The following is a 22335-nucleotide window of genomic DNA, read 5'->3' on the forward strand; positions in this document are numbered from 1 at the left end:
CACAATCGAGGCATGTTACTTAAACACCCACATTTTGGACTGTTTAATGCTGTATTAAAATGGTCACATATGTAAAAGCTTTGAGCATTTTGTGATTAAAAAGTGATTTCCTTCACACACACGCACACACACACACGCACACACGCACACACACACGCACACACACACACACGCACACGCACGCACACACGCACGCACACACACACATTCAAAGACTCCTCCTAATCCCCAACCTAATTTGGGCATTTGTCTGTGGTTTTGAATGGGTATTTCGAGGTCCAATCGGATTTGAGGGCTGGCCGACATTTCAATACATGCCCACTTTTCATCGCTCTCTTCTGACTTAAATCGAAGCAATCGCGTAGTTTAGGGCTCTTTTGGGTCACATACCAGAAGAATTAGCCTCAGCCAATAGCAGGTGAGTGATTCGTACTGTATACACTGTTAATAGTAATAATACATATATTGTAAAGTAATTGCATACAATATGTACTTGGGAAATTAGTGAAAAATGTCCAAATTTGAAAAAGCAGAAGTTTACACACACTTTTAGATGATTGTGGAGTTGGGTGTATATTTTAATGAGTTTTAATTGTATATGTTAACAAGGTATTGTTGGGGCGGGGGGGACTTCTGGCGCTGTAAATGTATTAATCAAGTCTCAAACTGAGTAAAATGCATCTGTTTCTTTTAATTTTCCTAAAACTTGTCTGACGAACTATTTTACCAAATGTGTGAAGAAGACACTCGCCATCAACCTGGTTTGATTGTGTCTGTTGGTTGGACCTTGCAATGGACCACGGATGGGTTTTTACGCTGAACAACATCTGGTGCTGTTTTTCATCCCACGCATCAGCTCACCGTTGTAATTGTGCGTCAGTGTCAGACTCTGACTCACGTTTGGGGAAATGAATTTCAAAGACGGTAACGTTTTGTTCCAACTACACCACTTCACACGTGATGACTCATTTAATTCTCGGATCTGGCTTCCTCCAGCGAACGTTGAAAGCCGGTGTGAGCCGGTATTGCTTCTCAACTGGAGCAAACCTGTTTAGTTCATAGACGTCAACATAGGTAGACCCCGCCTTGTGTGGAATGATCCCTGTACAAATTTACGTGAACGCATCCGCCATATTAAATGTGGCAACTCTGCCCGTAAACTATGGGCAAGTTAGTGGACTGAACTTTATAAAGCGACAAAGTGTACAAAGTTCGACAAAGTGTACAAAGTTAGTGGTTCTCATTGCCCCACTCAGACACACACATATTTTAAAAGAGTTTAAAAAACAGTTTTACAATATGTGTTCATCAGGTACAAATATGAAATGGAACATGTAGAATTATATGCAAAATTTGTCATACACGTGCTCTCCATTGATAATATTAGCAGTCCATGTGTATAAAGGGGTTTTATTTTGTTTTCATATTGTGGCTATCCTGTGAAAAATATGTATGGCTATTTTTGTCATTTAAAAAAAGTTTTATGGTAATGGGGTGTCTGCATTTCAGGCATCCCATCAACGTCCATCCATCCATCAATTTTCTAATCCGTTTATCCTCACAAAGGTCGCAGGTGTGCTGCAACCTATCCCAGCTGTCTACGGGCTGAAGGCAGGGAACACCCTGAACTGGTTGCCAGCCAATCGCAGGGCACATACAGATGAACATCCATTCACACTCACAATCACACCTAGGTAATTTCGAGTGTTCCCTTAACTTACAAAGCATGTTTTTGGAATGTGCGAGGAAACCGGAGTACCCGGAGAAAACCCATGCAGGCCCAGGGAGAACATGCAAACTCCACACAGGAAGGCCGGAGTCGGACTCGAACCCCACCCCTCTGCACTGTGGGGCGAGGGGACTTGCTAACCAGTCGTTCACCGTGCCGCCGCCCATCAAAGTAAAAAAATGTAAACATGACCAAAATGGACATACATGTTTTTCACATTAATGATATATGGGGTTACAAGTTATATGTGTTATATATGTTATATGTAAAATTATTTGTATATATGTTAAGAGTAGCGTATTTCATTTTGTTTGTTTTGTTTTTATTTTGTAATACATTATTGTAAATAAAAACCTACTAGCCTAATAATTTGAGCTGAGTAAGTACTGCCCGAAGACGGCTGGGATAGGCTTCAGCACCGCCAGCGACCCTAGTGAGGCTTAAGCGGCTCGGAAAATTGATGGATGGATAAGATATACAGAACAAGGTGGAGGACTAGGTTGGTTTTTGGTACTTTGTACATCTTCCTACTCCCTTTGAGCTAAGCAACTAACACCATTAAGAGTAGGTCGGAACAATTTCAATGCGAAGTTTTGTTGGGAGTCTGGTTTTGAGTCGATATTGTGCAAATACGAATTATATTCCAAAAATTACATTTTAATGGCCAAATACAATAAAATGTCACAAGAAACATCCGTATTTTAAGATAACTGTTTTAAGCAGTTTCTGATCTTTATTTAAAATTAAGTTCATGTTTTAAGTTAATAAATCAGACCCTGATTGCACTGCACTCTTTATTCCCCTCCCAAAATGCTTTGCGGTAGTTAGTTGGTACTTGGCTAAAAAATAAAAATAAAAATCTTTCGCGGGGGGGGCATCATTGAAGAAAGGTTGAGACTGTACGAGTGCACAGAAATGCCATACTTTATGCATAACAGCAGTGGAAAAACGTCACTCGTAAAACAGAGTCGGCGTATTAGTGCAGCTTAGTGGTCATTCGAATAATGCACTCTAAGTCAATCGTCGAGTGCGTCTTAGTTGTTCGACCAGTACACCCTCGGTCTCCTTGTGCGGTTAATTATTTTACCCAGGAAAACTGAGTTTGGCATGGATTCATAATTCAATGCGCTATAGAAATAGATCAAAGGCCTCAATTTGATATTGCCGTGTACGTACTACATTTTGCTGTATGGTTCAGCTAACCAGCATCAAAACACAAAAGAGGCTAGTTTTGAAATCGCGTAATACTGCACTCGGCTTGTCGCATTAATAGGACTTTTGTTTCATTTAGATACTCCTCTGCATCTCAGTATTACCTACGTAGATATATATATTTTAAACGAAATCGACAACTGAACAAACAGTACAAAAGAGTACGCCATATTCAAAAGAACCCAATACCGAACTAATAAGACCAATAAAAAAGAATTGTAGTGGGTTTACCACATCATATATAAGAATCATATTTTTTTAAAGCTGGACGCTACAAAATTTGTCCCACGTTGCATGAGGAAGGTCTTGCGTGCTTATCTGAGCTGCACGCAACCGCTTTCTGAGCTCTGCGCGTTCATGACGGACAAGTTTGCGCGTCCGCGTTTGAATACCAGCTTGAGCCGGTAAAGAGCTGTCAAAACAGGCAGGAGTACGTTGACTGCCAGACCGGCTACAAGAGGTGCGGATGAGAAGATGCCGCCGCTTCTGCCGGCACATTTGTCATTTAAACCATAATGTTAGCGACTGTCCATATCTCAGCCGAAAGCGACAAGTAACATCGTTGGCAATGAGATGTTTTATGGGCAGGCTCGAGTACGACTCCTCACGATTGAGTAGAGCAGCAAAGCAATGAGAAAGCATTTGTGTTAGTTCCACCAGCAGGCAACGCTTCCTCTGTTCAAGAGCTATTCTCCGGTCACCGCTCTGCCGGTAAGTCACTAGTTATATTCGCGACCGCCGCTGCTGGATGCTGTCTGGTCTCAGTCGGCTGCTCTCGCTCGGCGGATTGCTTTGTTACTAGTGTTCGTGTGGATGCGCTTTGTCTATTACATAGGTTCAACGTATAGAACAGAGCACAGTTACACACCAGTGTCCGCGTCGAGGTTCACATTTAAGTGAATTGTGGGTGTAAAATGAAGGTAAATGTCGGAATGTCTGTCACATACAAACAGCAGAGGACAGTAAGTGCAGCGGGCTGTTTCGAGTCATCCTGTAGCCTGCATTGCATGGTCACAAACCACTGAAATGCCGCATACTTGCATCACCATCCCTTCTGCACTGCGGATGTCCTGAACCACATAGCACGCATTGCTTTAATGGCCGCATTTGCAAACTATAAAGACACAAAATAAAAGAACAAAATATTAAGCTTGTGGAAGCCTAGATTGCGAAGAAATCCCACCTCGACACTCACTATGTGCCAAGTGGGATGCATCACAGTACATCCATTTCCAAAAAGGTGACTTACTTCAGCAAACAGACATGGATGGATGGATGGATGGATGGATGGATGGATGGATGGATGGATGGATGGCTAGATAGATACATAGATTATTCAACTTTTTTCTGCCCATCTCTCTTCCTCTGCTTCAAAGAGGAGTCTCCAAGTCTGGTACTTGTGTACCCCTATCCAGCCTGCTTTATAGGATCATCTTGATCATTTGAATCAGGTTATATAAAGCAGGCTGGATAGTGGCTCACAAGGACCGAAGTAGACCCCTGGCCTGAAGTAGAACAGAAAAGTTCTACTTCAGACACAAACTCAGATAGATAAGAAAACAAGTGGATGTTTCTGCTTAAGTCATATTTCACAAATGTAACCGTTTCAGGGACAGCGGTTATTACAGTGGACAGCTTATCATGTTATCAGGTTACAGCGGAGGTCGGCAACACTCGGCTCCAGAGCTGCATGCGGCTCTTTATCGACATCTAGTGGCTCCCTGGAGCTTTATAAGAAATGTTTGAAAATGGAAAATGATTTTGATAGGCTAATATTTTGAGATACAGGAAAAAAACTAATCACTTTTTAGAATTGGGGGGGGGGGGGGGGGGACTCACCAAACACATTAAAACCATCTTGCCTCAAATGTGTCGCCGTAGTCCAAAACCAAAAAAGCAGAGTCCATAAAGGCACATTCTATCGTGCAGCAGCCCACGCATACCCGATTACTGTCCCACCCCTACTAAAAAGGTAAAGCTAATGTTTCGGCAGACAGTTTCAAGATTATCAGAAAATGTCATTCCCCGCAAGTTTGTGGTTATCAACAGCAAAGTATTACAGTTCATTGACTATGTCCCATGGAAATACCTCAACCAGTTTATCTTGCTCATCCTGCCTTTTCCCCCTACATCTTCCTTACAAAATAAGTCAGACTCATTATCAGAGTTTGTGATTCGCTTCTTCCATGTTTTCTGTTGCGGCACACACTTGATAGAAGCCAAAAGCTGACTACCACCACAAGAGACGCAAAATACGGTCACACTAACAGTTTCAAATGTTATTGCGGTTCACAGTCAAACGGAAACGATTTCGTCCCCAACCCTAAATAAACTTTAGCTTCTCTTCAAAAATCAGCAGTGTAGCTTATACCAGGCAAATATACAAAATAGTTTTAAAAAGGTCACGAGCTATGGGTCGTGACCGAAAGAACGAGATCCCGGATACAAGCGGCCGAAATGAGTTTTCTCCGCAGGGTGTCCGGGCTCTCCCTTCGAGATAAGGTGAGAAGCTCGGTCATCCGGGAGGGGCTCCGAGTCGAGCCGCTTCTCCTCCACATCGAGAGGAGCCAGATGAGGTGGCTTGGGCATCTGATTCGGATGCCTCCTGAACGCCTCCCTGGTGAGGTGTTCCGGGCATGTCCCACCAGGAGGAGACCCCGAGGAAGACCCAGGACACGCTGGAGAGACTATGTCGCCCAGCTGGCCTGGGAGCGCCTCAGGATCCCCCGGGGAGAGCTGGAAGAAGTAGCTAGGTAGAGGGAAGTCTGGGCTTCCCTGCTAAAGCTGTTGCCCCCGCGACCCGGCCCCGGATAAGCGGTAGAAGATGGATGGATGGATGGTTTTAAAAAGCACCAAAAAAAGGAGCGAAACAACAAAATAAACTAACCTGTATTGTTTTGTGTTTTTTTGTTATTGTAAAGTGTCCTTGGGTGTTTTGAAAGGCGCTTATAAATAATATGTATTATTATTATTATTACTGTAACAGAAGTGTATTCTGCAAGGAAATTAAATCTGATTTGTCAAATTCTTCAAGGTATCACCAGCCATCCCTTGATAAAATCTACGTGTCTTGTACAGTAATTTCTGCCAAGTTCTGCTTCTCAATCATGCTATCAAGTTTAGCTTCCCAAATTGAAGGTCCAATTATTATTAATAGGCATAGCTTTCCGTAGTTTGGCATACAGTGGTTGAGATTCAACTCGACCATGTTTTGGATGATTCAATTTTATTTGGGGACATTTTTGCAGGAGAGGTTAATGAAGTGCTGCTGAGCACGGAATACATTTGCCTTTTATGTGACATTTTGAGCCAATTTTTCACGCATATTGCAACAACGTTGTCCTGTGTTTTTTAAGTGTGCTTTGGTGCCGCATGATTGTCTTGTGTGACAAGGAAATAAATTGCGAGATTTTATAAAAATGAATGAAAAGGTCAGTAATCAAAGCCGATCCCATCGATTGGTGTTTATCAGATGTTCCACTGGTTAGTTAAGGCTCACTTATGTCTCGTCCCATGATGGTCTTATGTCAAATCTGAGAAAGAAACTAAGTCGGGTTTTGTTTTCTTGTTTTCAATAAAACATTTGTATTTCATTTTTCACACAACACCAAATATTTTTTTTACACTTTTTATTTTTGACAATATCTGTAAATTTTGTTTCCTGCTCTTAATTGTGAATGTATACTTGATGGTTTTAAATGCTCCTGAAATTAAGTGCTGTTTGACGAGCCGATATTGTGTATGTACATCTATGTGATGTCACTGAAGGCCTAAGGTTGAAATGCACGGCCCGCCACTGCTACCAGTGCTCGTAGATTTGAGGATGGAGGATTTGGGTTGAAATTCGTTGAAATTCGCCATGTCAAAATCCGTTACACGGGCCTTATAGTGCTAATGTATTCTTTTCTTGTCGCAGTCATGAAGGCATCCATTTCCCGTGGTTGCCTGGGTCCAAATGTCTACACGGAGGTGCCCGAAGGTGGCTGGGGCTGGGCTGTAGCTGCCACCTTCTTCATCGTGGAGATCTGCACCTATGGGGCTCTCAAAAGCCTGGGGATCTTTCTCCAGGATTTGATGGAGGAATTTGAGGAGAGTAACAGTCGGGTTTCATGGGTCATCTCCATCTGCGTCTTCATCTTCACTTTTACCGGTGAGTTGTTTTAGGGTGGTATGTTTGGTCGCTCTCTTCTCATATTCACCCTTTCATGCACCAATAATGATAACCTGTAACCTGATGACATGATAAACTATTGTCGTAACCACTGTCCCTGAAAACGTTAAACAGTATTCATCAAAAATCCAAAAGCCTGTTTTGGGTGTGTGTCATGACGAAAGATCAAACTGATGTTTATAAAAGTATACAAAGATCTGGGGGTACTTAAGCGTGTTTACCAATTATCAGTAACTTTGTACATAAATGCTGATTAGTTTGACAAGGACGTAGGGGTTGAACAAGTCATCAAATTCAAATCCACATTGCAATGCTGTGGAATGCTATTTTCGCAATGTTTTTTTGGGGGCGGGGAGGGACTAACCAACCAACCTCACAAGACATTTTTACTCCCAAAAGAGTAAAAACAGACATTTTTACTCCCAAAAGAGTAAAAATGTTCATTGCTACCTGTTTCAACTGTATATTCTGTATTGTGGATACCCATTGAAAATGATCACATTTAGTCGGCCTAGAGTTGAAATGCATTAAAGAACCAAATGTACAACCGAGCATTTACGTGTTTCATGTCGCGGAACACATGATGACTTGTTACCTTAAATATTCCAAGAGTGCAAATCTTCAGTGTCAAACTTCAGTGGCATCTTATGAATAACTTTTATTGCAAGGTAAGTTTGCATCCAAACTACGCTGCAGGAATCTGTGAAGGCTGCTAAAAGTCATCAGCATACCGAGGGCAGGTGTGATGAATCGCGTACAAACCAGAATTGTGTCGGAATGTGTATACTTTTCTTCCAAGTCACTCTCCTGGCGTGATTTCTCCATTACTTTATTTTTTCTTTATGTTGATTTTTTTTAACAATGACAAGCTGCAATGAACACAATCCAAAAATTTAAATATAACGTGTGAAAATGTCGGAGTAAAAGTATTTTATGCTTCATGATTTGATACCTACCTGGTGGTCGAGTGGTTTGCGCATCGACCTCACAGTGCTGAGATTGTGGGTTCGATGGCCTTCCTGTGTGGAGTTTGCATGTTCTCTCTGGGCCTGTGTGGGTTTTCTCTGGGTACTCTGGTTTCCTCCCACATTCCAAACACATGCATGGCAGGCTGATTGAACGCTCCAAATTGTCCCGAGGTGTGAGTGATGATTGTTCATGTGTGTGCCCTACGATTGGCTCGCAGCTGGTTGAAGGTGTCCCCCGTCTACTGCCCGAAGACAGCAGGGATAGGCTCCAGAGCCCCCTGCGACCTTTGAAGATAAAAGATGAAATGGATGGATGGATGATACATGGACTTGATACATCTGGAAACAAATACTTTGTTGTGGTCTCAGCCACGATGAAGTTATTGATCCCCATGCTCTTTCTTCCCCGCAGCCCCCCTCTCCACCATGTTGAGCAATCGCTTTGGCCATCGCATCATCGTAATGCTGGGGGGCGTCCTCATCAGCTTGGGTACCATCACCTCCGCTTTCACCAACTCCATCAACGAGATGTACATCACCATTGGCATAGTCTCAGGTAGTTCATATGAGCCTCGTTTCTCTGCAGCTATCTCTGCATCTAGCTGTGTCGTATGCCTGTCTGTCCTGCCGCTTTGTGACACTTACAGGGCCGTACTGTTGCAGACATGTCTCGTCTGACACCTTATTTATTTTGAACGAAAGGGACTTCTAGCAGTGTCAACAGCCAAATCCGTTTCTTCCAGAACTGTCCAGTGAATGCGTACCTCGCTGTCTATGAAAGACGGACACAACTTCGGCTGCAAATTACGACAACAAATATTTTCAGACGTAGTGCTGGACATTGACCGTATGAAAGTAATAGATTCTAAATTCCTTTGCTGATGATGAGCTAATTCGTGAAATTAGATGTGGATGTGAACTTGTTTTGGGTTTTTTGTTTTGTGGACAGAAAGCACTGCTAGCTCTCCCACCCTGACTGCCGTGTCTCTCTTTTAACTGACCAAAACTAACTCGACAATCCCTTTTCTCTTCTCTCCCCGTCTCTTTTTTTTTTTGTCTTTACATGCATTTGTCTTTCAGCTGCTGCTGTAGTAAAGCTGAACTCTCCCAAGCAACCCACCAGCTCTGACACAGGAGTGACCTGACACCCTGACCTTTGACCCAACCCCCTAGCCGTGCTGTGTTCCTACCATGCGGGCCAGTGGCTGTCATGTCCCCTTTTTCTTGTCTCCTCTTTGTTTACAGGCTTTGGCTACTGCCTTACCTTCCTCCCCACTGTCACAATTCTTGCACAGTACTTCTCCAGGTGTCGGGCCCTCGTCACCTCTGCTGCTTCTTCCGGGGAATCTTTCGCCATCTTTGCATTTGCACCAGGTGAGGATTCAGTAGGTCATACACTTTCAGAAGACAGAAACAATTGTGTCAAAATATTGACATTTGTTGTGTTCCTTCTATAATCCAATTGAGACTGTGACTACAATATGCAATCCTTTTTGCCTCTAAGTGTGTGTGAATAAGAATTTCATCTTATCTGGTCATGTTTGTGCAAGTGCATATTTTTTAATGGTCCCTCCAACACGGGCATTGTATTAGACCTTGTGGTTAAAGGTCACCTTTTTCAGTCCTTCATAGTTTCCACATTTTGCATACACTTTGGACTTGCATGTGGACCACGGATACAGAGCTTATTCCATTTGTACGGCAACATGTGAGTCATATCGACATGGCTCCATACATACGCACTCATCCACGCAAGCCCATTGATAAACACGCTGCATGCAAGCACATTTGCAGTATGATTGAAATGGAATGAAAAGTGAAAATAAACAGAGTTTCTGTAGTTTTTGTAACAAATATAATGGACTGGTATACTAGCATATCTTTTCTTATAAGCGCTGTTTGCATGTGTATTTGATGGCGCTAATAAGCGTTCAGTGCACACAGACTGAAAACCAACATTACAGTTGACAATAACGAATGAAATGACAAACAAACAAAAAAACATTTTTGTATTGAGTATAAAAATGAATGTTTGTTGTTGTTTTTTTATTACAACAAACTGAAACTACATTTTAAGTTTGTAAAACTATCTGTAATTATAGTGAAAATGTCCATTGTTTTAATTTTTAACAATTAATTTCATTTTTTCATTCATGAGCATTTGGCATTAATTTTATATTACATTTACCGGTATTTATTTCCGTATTACTTTACGGCACAACTGCACTTTACTTTATATACTAACAAACCAGCTCTAAAAACAAATCAAAATAAACTGGATTTGAAAAACGAAAGACAAACGTAATAAAAACGTTAACCCTTTCATAGGGATAAGAAATTGATCATATGATTCATCAATCCAAAAAACAATGTAACCCTTTCATGTACCTTGTAACCTGATAACATGATAAGCTGTCCAGTGTAGTAACCGCTATCCCTGAAAGGGATGATGAAAAAATACAATACAATACAATACATCCTGATTTATAGAGCGCTTTCACAACAGCTGCAGCTGTAACAAAGCGCTACAAAACAGTTAACATAACAAATTCCTCATAAGCCTGCTGAAAACTGGTGACAAAACCACACACTCAACCAACATATAATTTATGACAGTGACATCTCAACAGTTTAGTGCAGTTTGAAGCATGCCCAGGCAAATGGTAGTGCATCCCTCTCTGTATAATGTTAATGAAAAATCAGCTCAAAATCGATAATGGTGGGCATGTTGAGAATTTGTTGTATACAGTGGTCAGTCGACTTATGAAACTACCGGTAATTTTTTCTGAACGAAATTTCTTTAACTAGAAAATTTTGTAAGTAGACGCATTTTCCATGTAAATGCCCTAATCTGTTCCAAACATCCCTCAAAATTCAAACAAATGTTTTCTAAAGCATACAATTGCATCAAAATATCTTATAAATACATGTTACAATTGGATTATTGCACAATAAATGAAAGTTGTGCACATTATAAAAAGCAAAGAATGGAGTAAAGAATAAAACCTTTAACTACGTCCTCATCATTTTTTTGCCCTCTTTAGTTCATGTTCTCTCTCCAAAGTGTTTTTTGCCCCGCATTTTGTCTTGAACTGATCTTTTGTCGGCTTTTAACAACCCTTCAAAAATGGCCAACAGCAAACAACATCATCGTGAGCGATCCCCCTACTGGTGTACACTTTTTCTGGGTGATTCACATTTACGTAAAACTATCGGACCGCCTAATGGCCCGAGGGGCGAATGACGAGGACCCTGCATAGACACTCGTAGTAGCCAATGGCAGAGCAGCTATGTGTATGTTGCATTCAGAAAACTCTGAGCTGTGAGTAGCAGCCCAGACTGTATTTTGACCTGTCGTATCTTGAAATTCATTTGGTAACAAGAGGCAATATTTTCCTGATGAGGCATTTCCTAACTTTTTTTCTTCATTTCATATGAAGAGACGTTCTTAAGTAGAGGTACCACTGCACTGAGAAATTTGGTCGCAGCAGTGCTACCAGTAGAAAATTGGGCTCGGGGGTTTTCTGATGAAACTCTACGGCTGCACAATGCAGTTGTTGTCAGCATTTCTGCCTCTCAGTCAGCAGTAAACACCACAGCCACTCAAAATGATGAATTACTATTATTACAGTGCTCTAGATGAGAGAATGGAGAGTGACCTCAGAGGCTGGTGATATGTCCACTTTCCACGATCTCACGGTGTTGCCCTTGTAAACTTTGCTGCGTCATTGTTTTTCATGTTCACTTACTTTCTTGCCTTGAGGGAAATAAGACCAAATAATGACTTTGGACTGAGTACAATCATAACACACCCATCCGAAACAAACATGTCTACTGAGGATGTAAAACCTCAATATGAATGCTTGACACACCCGAAACTACAAACTTGTTTTGTTTCCCCACAGCCTTCACGAAGCTGAAGCAGCACATCGGATGGCGGCGCTGTCTCATTGTCCTTGGAGTTTTTCAATCTTGTATTATTGCTTGTGGCCTTCTTCTTCGTCCAATCCTCATCCGGCCGGAGCTTGAAAAGGAGGACAATGAAATGGTCGAGCAACTCCCTCTGGAACAGCTGGGGGAGGTTTATGAGTTGGAAAATGAACAAACCAGAACCTCCATCAGTTCAGGAGGTTCCCAGAGTTCAGAGGACTCAGGCGTCACTTCCCTTTCTGCCTCAAATGTGGATTTGGGGATGGCAGGAGTGGAAATCAAGGTGGAGTGGGAGCTGCAGGGCCAAGAGAACCAGGAACCGTCATCATCCACACCGCCCTCCCCATTCAAGGTGCATTCTGAGTCGAACGTGTCACCCCAATCCAAACTGCTGGATTTCTCTGTCCTGAAAGACGGTGCCTTCATTTGCTACTCGCTCTTTGGCCTTTTTGCCACTCTGGGCTTTTTTGCCCCTCAGCTCTACATCGTCGAACTGAGTAAAAGCCATGGCGTGGAGCCCAGCATGGCGTCCTATATGCTCTCTGTGATGGCGGTGGCCGAGATCTTTGGCCGTCTGTCCATTGGCGTGTTGTTGAACAAAGTCACTTGCAGAAAGACCCTGGTGTTGCTCTGGTGTGTTGTATTTTTGTGTCTGGTGCTGGTGGCCTTCACCATCGTACGGGACTTTTGGGGCCTGGTGGTCTGCTGTGCCATCTACGGCTACTTCCTGGGCACTGTGGGCTCCACGCACATCCCCATGCTGGCAGAGGAGGACGTGGTGGGCATTGACAAAATGGCCACATCTGTGGGAGTCTACGTTTTTATTCAGAGCTTTGCTGGACTTGCCGGACCACCTCTAGGAGGTAGAACATTGTTTGGCTTTGTCAGATGGCAAATTCTGTTGACCTTCGTCGCTCGGCTGGATTTCCATCCTAAAATGTTGTTCCCTTTCTCCCCAGGTGTGTTGGTGGACATCACCAATAATTACGGTGCTGCTTTTTACTCCTGTGCCGTCGGGATGGGGCTCAGCGCCGTCTGTCTCGCTCTGGTTGGTCCAGTCAAGTCTGGCATGTGCCGGAAGCGGAAAGGTGAATTTGCGGAGGAGGGAGAGAAAACTTTCCAGGACAACGACCTGCCGGACTTTTTGGAGGTGGATATGACAGTCGAGGACAGCCCCGTGAAAAAGTCTATGTCTGGAGACAACACTTGTATAATATGAGCCCGAAAGAGCCTCAGCAGATGAAAAAAACAACAACAAATCCGACACAGATGAGGAGGCCGCCAAATTTCCATCACCTATCTACAGCTGCTGCTCGTTTTCCAATCTCAGGTGTCGCCCACTCTGACAAGCTTGAAGCTCAATCTAAAGGAGACCAAAGACAGCCATGCTGAGCATATGGTTTCAAATCTTTGTCGACTCTGTCACACGATCTGCTTATAAACACTTCACAGGCTTCTGTAACTCCCACCAGATCCAGTCCATTTTATTTATACAAGCGCCAAATTACAACAGAAGTTGTGTCAGGGCACTTTCCGCACGGAGCAGGTCAAGAGCCACACTCCTCACTCATGAAGACCCCGCATGAGCAAGCACAACGCAAGACTGAAATTATGCAGTGCACGCAGGAACCCTGCTCATGTTAAGGCATGCAACCTATCTGCATGTCCGTGATCATCAAGATTTAAATGTCGGCGCAGAAAAAGACAGAAATATAAAACAGCACATCAGCGAGTGTTCATTTCTAGATTTCGCACAAGCCTTACAAACCTCAGCACGTTAGTTCTTGTTTTCACTCAAAGGCATTGATTTTATTTGTACTTTGTTACTCCGTTCGTATTCATTGCCATTAGAATGACCTTGTTACACAACAGCATACGTGTTGGAAAAGCGATGAAGATCTGAAATATCAGCGTTCAGAATACAGTGGAGCCCTGCATACGCACATACCTGTTTTGTGGGGGGCGCGGGGGGTTCAGGATTAAAAAATAAGATTTCGGGTGAGAGGCAACCTTTTGCTTTTGTACAGAAAGCTTGTCGGTGGTATATCACCGCTTTACAACAAATTGGGGGAGGGGGTTCATTTTTATTTTATTGTATTTGATCTTTTATTAATGCATTTTAATGGCTGTCACCTATACACAGATTTTGACTATTGTTGGACTGGTCCGATATTTCCCCTACAAATAGTGGGGGTACAATGTCATACAGACCTAAATGCACCGGTACACGTTGAACGAGATGGGCATGTATGTTTCATTATGCAGTATGTGTGAATGAAATGTTTTTCAGGACAAAGATGTTGCCCCTCCCCTCTCATGACGGTGCACACCCTCACCTGAAGTTTAGTTCCCAAACCCTTCTGTAGTTGCTGTTTACCTTTTATTCATACTGTTTCAAATGAGCATTTGTTTATTTTCAGTGCCAGTGTCTTTTTTTAACAAACACTTTGCAGCCAGTTGCCTGTTATGTGTTGATTTCATAGTTGTGGGTTTTTTCAATGAAGAAAAAAGTCTTAAGAGTTTTGTGGAGGGTGATTTGTTGTTGTTTTTTTTCTAACAGTGTACCGTGATGCAGGGCTGGCTAAATGCTGAGTCAAAAGGGGCAAGCTATCATGACATATGGTGTGTTTTTTATAACGTATTATTGCTATTTTTCCTCATTTAAGTACACATTACAATTGTTTGAGGGGATACGCCTGGAATGGATCAAGGGCATTTTACATTCGTTTCATTAGTAAAAGATGATTTGAGATAAGAATAATCCATCCATCCATCCATCCATCCATTTTCCGAACCGCTTGATCCTCACAAGGGTCGCGGGGGGTGCTGGAGCCTATCTCAGCCGTCTTTGGGCAGTAGGCGGGGGACACCCTGAATCAGTTGCCAGCCAATCACAGGGCACACAGAGACGAACAACCATCCACGCCCACGCCCACACTCACACCTAGGGACAATTTAGAGCGTCCAATCAGCCTGCCATGCATGTTTTTGGAATGTGGGAGGAAACTGGAGCACCCGGAGAAAACCCACGCAGGCCCGGGGAGAACATGCAAACTTCACACAGGGAGGCTTTGTTTGGTGGGATATACTTGTCAGACCCCAAAGACAAACATATACATATGATACACGATCTTCTAAAAGGAAGGAATAGGGCAACACACATACGTCAGAAACATTGATGACGGCCACACAAAGATGTCTGGTCGGAACACAATGAACTACAGTGCTTAGAGGAGTTCACAAGCTCATTTGCGTGAGCACGTCACGAACGCGCCGTCTCAAGGTACCACTTCCACTCCTCATAAGTTATCTGATTTCAGCCTGAGAATGCTGGTGAAGCCTCCAAATCCAGAACACAACATGGGGCTCCACATTTCTCAATCGGCACCTCCACTCCTTAATAATGGCTTATCTCGTCCAAGCTTGGGAACCAGCTGTCTCTCTCAGTGATTCACTCAGTTAAACATTGCAGGGCCATACTGCAGAATAAATGCTTCGTAGTAATCCATCCATCCATTTTCCGATCCGCTTGTCCTCACAAGGGTCACCCTGAATTGGTTGCCAGCCAATCGCAAGGCACACACAGACTGACAAAAGACCATCCATGCCCACACTCACACCGAGGGAGAATTTAGAGCGCCCAATCAGCCTGCCATGCATGTTTTTGGAATGTGGGAGGAAACCGGAGCACCCGGAGAAAACCCACGCAGGCCCGGGGAGAACATGCAAACTCCACACAGGGAGGCCGCAGCTGAAATTGAACTGGTACCTTTGCACTGTGATGTCGACGCGCTAACCACTGGACTTGCGGGCCACCAGCTTTGTAGTAATGTAAGAGTAAATATGGGATAACGTTCTCTACATTTATTCTATCAATACTCCGGTCCCTAACCTTCAACCTTCCTTCCTTCCTGGGCAGTCGGCCCCCGTCAGGGATTTCCCACACTCAAACTTCACCTGTTCATCATTCCTGAAGTGCATCCGCTTTTCATGCATAGTTAGACCAGCTCTACTCCTGCACACTTTTCCGCACCCCTCGTACTTACATTCCAACCCATCATTCACCCTCCTAGCATTCCTCTCCAGTTTTTCATCGTTTCTTCCCGCTTCATAGCTGTGACCCTTCTGATTTTCCCATTTATACAGATGATCCATACGCTCACTCACTCTCCGCTTCCATCCTTCTCTGTCACTGGTTAATCTCTCCACCTCCGTCCAATCCATTCCTACGTTCCTCATTACTCTCTTCCAATACAACACTGTCTTCCTTTTGCGTGCCATCATCTTCCCTCTTCCTTCCAGTTCCTCCCACCACCCTAATACCATCGCTTTTGTTAGTCTTTCATTTCCCATACGCATCACATTTCCGATTCTTTGCAACACTCGCCTCTCGATTTTCCACTCAATAGATTTTACTCCCAGCATTTTCCTCACGTCATACATGTTCACTCCCTTTTCGTGCATTTGTCTCAGCGGTTCTCCATTCCGATCACTCAAGGTCAAGGTCATCTTTATTGTCAAATATGCTTACGTATGACATGCAGCATAGATGAAACGCATACCTATAGCATTTATCCATCCACATTTGTAGTTTTCCCACATCCTTCTTAAACCACGTTCTCACCTGGCAGTCATACAGCAGGCTGCTCTCCACACACGCCTTTTCTACTCTCCCTTGCCACCTCTTTGAAAGTCGTGTCCCTTTCAGCCACCCTTCCACGCTCCCCCATAGCTTTCCTGCCTTTTTGCACTCCTCACAATCTTTTGTTCCAAACTTCAACACCTCCTCCTTCTCCTCATTGTTCCTCTCTTCCCACTGATTCATCACACTTTTCACTCTCCTTACACTCTCATTAATCTCTCACTTCGTTCCCACTATTGTAGTGTGGTCCGCAAACAGAGCACTCGACACTCTCACTTCTTTCGTTTCCGAGCTCCTTTTCTCCCATGTTCACCTGCGAACAACCCTCCTGGTATCCACCTCCACACCAACATTTTCTTTTCTCTATCATCTTAGCTCCTCGCCGCCAATCCCCGCCTCATCACCGCCTGATGGTAGATGTTAAAGAGAATCAGTGATGTGGAGCATCCCTCTCGCAGCCCACTTGCTGGCATCCATCCTCCACTCACTCCCTCCCTTCCCCTCACCTTGTACTCTCTCGTCTCGTGCAGGTCCATAATAGTCTCCAGACATCAGCCTTTCAGATCATACCGTTCCAGCAGCATCCACAACGCCGGTTTACTCACTCTCGGATACGCCTTTTGCAAATCTAGCAGTCTTCCACACCTGATTAACTCTCCTCTTACAATCTTCAACATCCTCCTGTATTCGTACCATCATTTGCATCACGTCAGCTGTGGACCTCCCTTTCCTAAAACCCGCTTGATTTTCGTCAAGGAGCCTCAGGTGTTCGGCCCACCGACTCAATCGCTTCGCTAACACTCTTCCTAACACTCTGCTACACATACTCAGCAGGCACACTCCTCTGTAGTTGCTTCTATTGTTCCTATCCCCCTTCTTGTGTAACGGTACCATCAATCCCACTTTTACGCTTCCATCCCACTGGTCCGCTCTATGCTCAAACATCTTCCTCACAATCTCGATCACTCTTTCTATCACTTCCTCACACGCACTCCGTATATATCCAATTCTCACCCCATCTTCTCCCGGTGCCGACTCTCGTATCTCACTCATAGCCTCCATTATTTCCTCCCTCTCAGGCACCTCATTCGTAATCTTATTTGGTTCGCTCGCTCTTCTGTCGCCCCTTAGATCATTCATTCATTCATCTTCCGAACCGCTTGATCCTCACTAGGGTCACGGGGGGTGTTGGAGCCTATGCCAGCTGTCTCCGGGCAGTAGGCGGGGGACATTCAGTTGCCAGCCAATCGCAGGGCACACAGAGACGAACAACACTCCACGCCCACACTCACACCTAGGGACAATTTAGAGTGTTCAATAAGCCTGCCACGCATGTTTTTGGAATGTGGGAGGAAACCGGAGCACCCGGAGAAAACCCACGCAGACCCGGGAGAACATGCAAACTCCACACAGGTAGGCCGCAGCTGGAATCGAATCCGGCACCTCTGCACTGTGAAGCCGACGTGCTAACCACTGGACTACCGGGCTGCCCTTTACAGCACCTGGTATTCCCAGGCGGTCTCCCATCCAAGTACTAACCAGGCCCGAGCCTGCTTAGCTTCCGAGATCGGACGAGATCTGGCGTTCTCAGGGTAGTATGGCCGTAAGCCCCCTTCGATCAGTGGTTCTCAATTATTTTCTGTCATGCCCCCCAAGGAAGAGGAAAGCATCTCGTGCCCCCCATCCCCCTGCACAACTGTAAATTGTATCATTTGCCTATAAAATGGTTATAAGTACACCTTGGCATAACACTGTATCCTTATTAACATATAGGAGAATAAAAAAATAAAGAAATATGGACCAAATTACAACAAAGAACAGCTTTAGTAACTGGAACAGAAAACATTTAAAGTGCATCTGAATTTCAAAAATAACATTAAGTCCTTAATTTAACAATAAATATTTTTTGACTGACCATGTCAAACCATACGATATTCAAAAATAAAATGATATAAAATCAATAACTAATAATGCTTTCAAACAATTTTGTTTGTTTGTTTGTTTTGTTTGTTTGTTTATTGAACATAAAACATATACAGTAATAATTTGACAGAAAATAAGGTAGATAAAAAAGTAAAAAGAAAGAAATCGGTCTTCATTCAACACAGTTATTATGTTCAAGGGAGTAGGATGAAGTAAAAACTTATCTAGTCCTACCCCGTTATGTGTTTATATCTAGTAAATCATTTTTATATCAATCAGAAAAGAAAAAGTAAGAAGAAGTCTCCATTAAGGCTCATACTTTACCCTTAACCGTGATATTTTTACAACTTTTGGTTTGTATCGGGATTATATACATCCTCACCCTGGCACTCATGCGTCAATTTTCTCTTGTATTCATAATGGATATTTCAATACCTTTCTCTATTTATCAACTTAGTTCTGATTTATCATTATATATAATGTTTAGAATTTATCATTTTAACTCTGATTGATGTAGGTTGTTTGTACTATTTTTTTGAATTTGTTTTTGAACTCAGCAAGCGATTTACTCATTTTTAGGTCCGTTTGGAGATTATTCCACAGATTAACACCTTTGCTAGATACACTTCTTTGCTTGATGTTTGTTCTTGTTTTGAGTTTTTTGAATAAGTTGGTACCTCTTAATTCATTGTTGCTTAATCGAATTTCGAAAAACTTCTGAATGTTTTGGCAGAGCAGGTTATTGTGTGCTTTGTACATTAATTGGGCGATTTTAAAGTCAACCAGGTCATAAAATGTCATTGTATTTAATTTGATAAATAGTGGATTTGTGGGTTCTGTATATTTTGATCTATTAATAATTCTAATAGCTTTTTTTTGTAGTTTGAGAATAGGGAGTGTGTTTGTTTTGCAGGCATTTCCCCATATTTACACACAGTAGGTCATATATGGTAATAATAATGAAGTGTATAATGTGTACAAAGATCTCTTATTTAGCACTTCCTTGGTTTTGTAGAGGATCCCTACGGTCTTGGCTATTTTTCTTTTTACGTTATCAATATGTGGTTTCCAACATAGTTTTGAGACTATTACTAATCCGAGAAACTTGGTTTCATACGCTCTTTCTATTTCAATTGAGTTTACCATAATTTTAGCTTGGTGTTTGATTGGTCTTGTGCCGAAAACAATTAACTTCGATTTTTTCAGGTTAAGTGACAATTTATTTCTGTCGAACCAGTTTTTTAATTTGTTTAATTCGTTTTCTACGGTTGTCAGGAGCTGTTTCATATTTATTCCAGAACAGTAGAAAGTTGTATCATCAGCAAATAGGACACATTTAAATAGTTTTGAGACCTTGCAGATATCATTTATATATAAGATGAATAGTTTTGGACCAAGCACTGACCCCTGAGGAACTCCGTGAGTGATTTTCAGTTGATTCGTTTTTTTATTGTTGAGTTGCACGTACTGATATCTGTTTTCTAAATAACTTTTTATCCATTTATAAGCTACACCTCTAATGCCATATCTTTCTAGTTTTTTCAATAATATACTGTGATCTATTGTGTCAAAAGCTTTTTTTAGATCTAGGAAAACCCCAACAGTAAATTCTTTGTTGTCTATATTAGTGGCTATTGCTTCCACAAACTCCATAACTGCCATTGAGGTGGTCCGTTTTTCCCTGAATCCATATTGATTCTCACTTAACAGCGCATGCTTTTGTATAAAGCTATCAAGTCTGCGAGAAAATAGTTTTTCTAATATTTTTGAAAATTGTGGTAGTAGTGATATTGGTCTATAATTTGTAAACAGATGTTTTTTTCCACTTTTATAGATTGGAATAACTTTAGCAATTTTCATTTTTGATGGAAAGATACCAGCTTTGAATGACAGGTTGCATATGTGCGTGAAAGGTCGCACTATATATTCTATAATCTGCTTGATTATTGTCATATCAATATTAAAGCAATCAATTGACTTTTTATTTTTAAAAGTTTTTATAATATTTGATACTTTTTCTTGTTTTACAGCAGTAAGGAACATCGTGGAGGAGTTTTTTTCTACGTATCTATCCATTTCAAACAGGTTTGTTGGATCAAGAATTTGTTTTGCTAGGTTACTGCCGATGTTGACAAAATATTCAAGATTAAATTCAGTTGCTATTTCTGCAGTTTTTTTCCAAAATAGTATTTTTGCCTTTGATAAAATACTCTGGATAATCAATTTTTTTAGGACTATTTCTGATTACTTGGTTAAGTATTTTCCATATTTCTTGTGTGTTACCTTTATTCTGCTCTAACAGTGCATGATAATGATCTCTTTTACTGGTTCTTATAATATTTACTAGTTTATTTTTATAGGTCTTATATTTTTTTCTGCTTCTTCAGTTCTGAATTTTAAAAACAATTTATACAAATTGTTTTTCTTTTTACATGCGTTTTCTATGCCTTTCGTTATCCATGGCTTACTTGGGTCTTTATACTTTTTGGAGACTTTAGTTAATGGAAAATGTTTATCATATAAGGAGATTATGGTAGACTGAAATACTTCAAACGCTATATTTGGGTCTTCATTTGAGTAGACCTCGGTCCAGTTTTGTTTTTCTAGGTCTTGCTTAAAGGCATCGATGGAACGTTGGGTTCTTAGTCTTATTTCTGTTATACGAGTTGTTGATTTAGCTTTTCTAACGAAATAATTATGAAAAACTGCAAAAACAGGTAAGTGGTCACTTATGTCATTAATGAGAAGTCCACTTTCCATTTTATGATCAATCTTATTTATAAATATGTTATCTATTAATGTGGCCGTGTCAACTGTTATTCTGCTAGGTTTCAGGATTACTGGGAGAAAGCTGTTGCTGTACATAGTATTTATGAAGTCAGTTGTTTTTTTGTGTCTATTTGGGTTTAATAAGTCAATGTTAAAGTCACCACATATTAATCGTGTTTTCTTATCGTTGTAGTAACTGAGCATATCTGTTAGTTTTTTATTGAATGTGTCAATACATGTTCCTGGTGTCCTATAGATGCAACTTATGATGATATTTGATGCCTTTTTATTGTGTATTTCAATGGTTAGACATTCCATTAGGTTTTCTATTGTGTTTGTCAATCTCTCAATTTTACTGCATTTAAGTGCTTTGTCTACATATATTGCAACCCCCCTCCTTTTTTGTTTTCTCTATTAGTTGCAAACATTTCATAACCTTCTATTTCCATTTCAGTTGTTTTATCTTCATCAAGCCAAGTTTCTGATATGGCAATTATTTTAAATTTATTGAATTTAGTCAGGTATTCTTTAATTTTTGTGAAGTTTTTATAGAGACTTCTACTGTTTAAGTGTATTACCGAAAGTGCATTTTCCAATTTTATATTAGTGTTGAATTGTTCATCCAGGTAATAGTCAGAGTTTGTTACCCTTTGTTTGTTGTTGAAGAAGTTATTGTCTGGGTCCAAATTGTTCTCGGGATCGAATGGCTTATAGTCAATATCTTCAAAGGGTTGGAAGTTCATGTTTTTGGGATGGGAATTTCCCGCTCCCACGCGGTCGTCGATGGCTCCCTCACGGCCGTCGTTGGTTCCCTCGCTGTCGTCGCTCGCTCTCTCGCTGTCATCACTGGGTCCCTCGTGGTCGCTGGCTCCCTTGCGGTCGTCGCCGACTCCCTCCCGGCTCTCTCACGCTCGCTGGCTGGTTGTCTCCCGGCTGCCTCAGGCTCGCTGTCTCCCGGCTCCCTCGCGGTCACTGGCTCCCCTGCAGTCGT

General features: G+C 42.0%; 1 protein-coding gene and 1 pseudogene across 2 annotated transcripts; one reads left to right on the forward strand and one right to left on the reverse strand.

The window, feature by feature from the left end:
* Positions 1-263: 263 nt before the first annotated feature.
* Positions 264-14533, forward strand: slc16a6b (solute carrier family 16 member 6b). Of its 2 annotated transcripts, none has more exons than XM_052049674.1 (6): positions 264-418; positions 6858-7091; positions 8493-8636; positions 9326-9454; positions 11986-12873; positions 12970-14533. In XM_052049674.1, the coding sequence occupies exons 2-6, from the start codon at positions 6860-6862 to the stop codon at positions 13227-13229; spliced, it is 1653 nt and encodes a 550-aa protein (XP_051905634.1). In that variant the 5' UTR covers positions 264-418; positions 6858-6859; the 3' UTR covers positions 13230-14533. The 2 variants fall into 2 exon arrangements, with proteins under 2 accessions (XP_051905634.1, XP_051905633.1); XM_052049673.1 differs by lacking the exon at positions 264-418 and adding an exon at positions 3323-3652.
* A 3609-nt stretch (positions 14534-18142) lies between these two features.
* On the reverse strand, positions 18143-18261 carry LOC127590580 (uncharacterized; annotated as a pseudogene).
* Positions 18262-22335: the final 4074 nt, after the last annotated feature.

Source organism: Hippocampus zosterae, chromosome 17 (genome assembly GCF_025434085.1).
Source record: "Hippocampus zosterae strain Florida chromosome 17, ASM2543408v3, whole genome shotgun sequence".
Classification (NCBI taxonomy): Eukaryota; Metazoa; Chordata; class Actinopteri; order Syngnathiformes; family Syngnathidae; genus Hippocampus; species Hippocampus zosterae.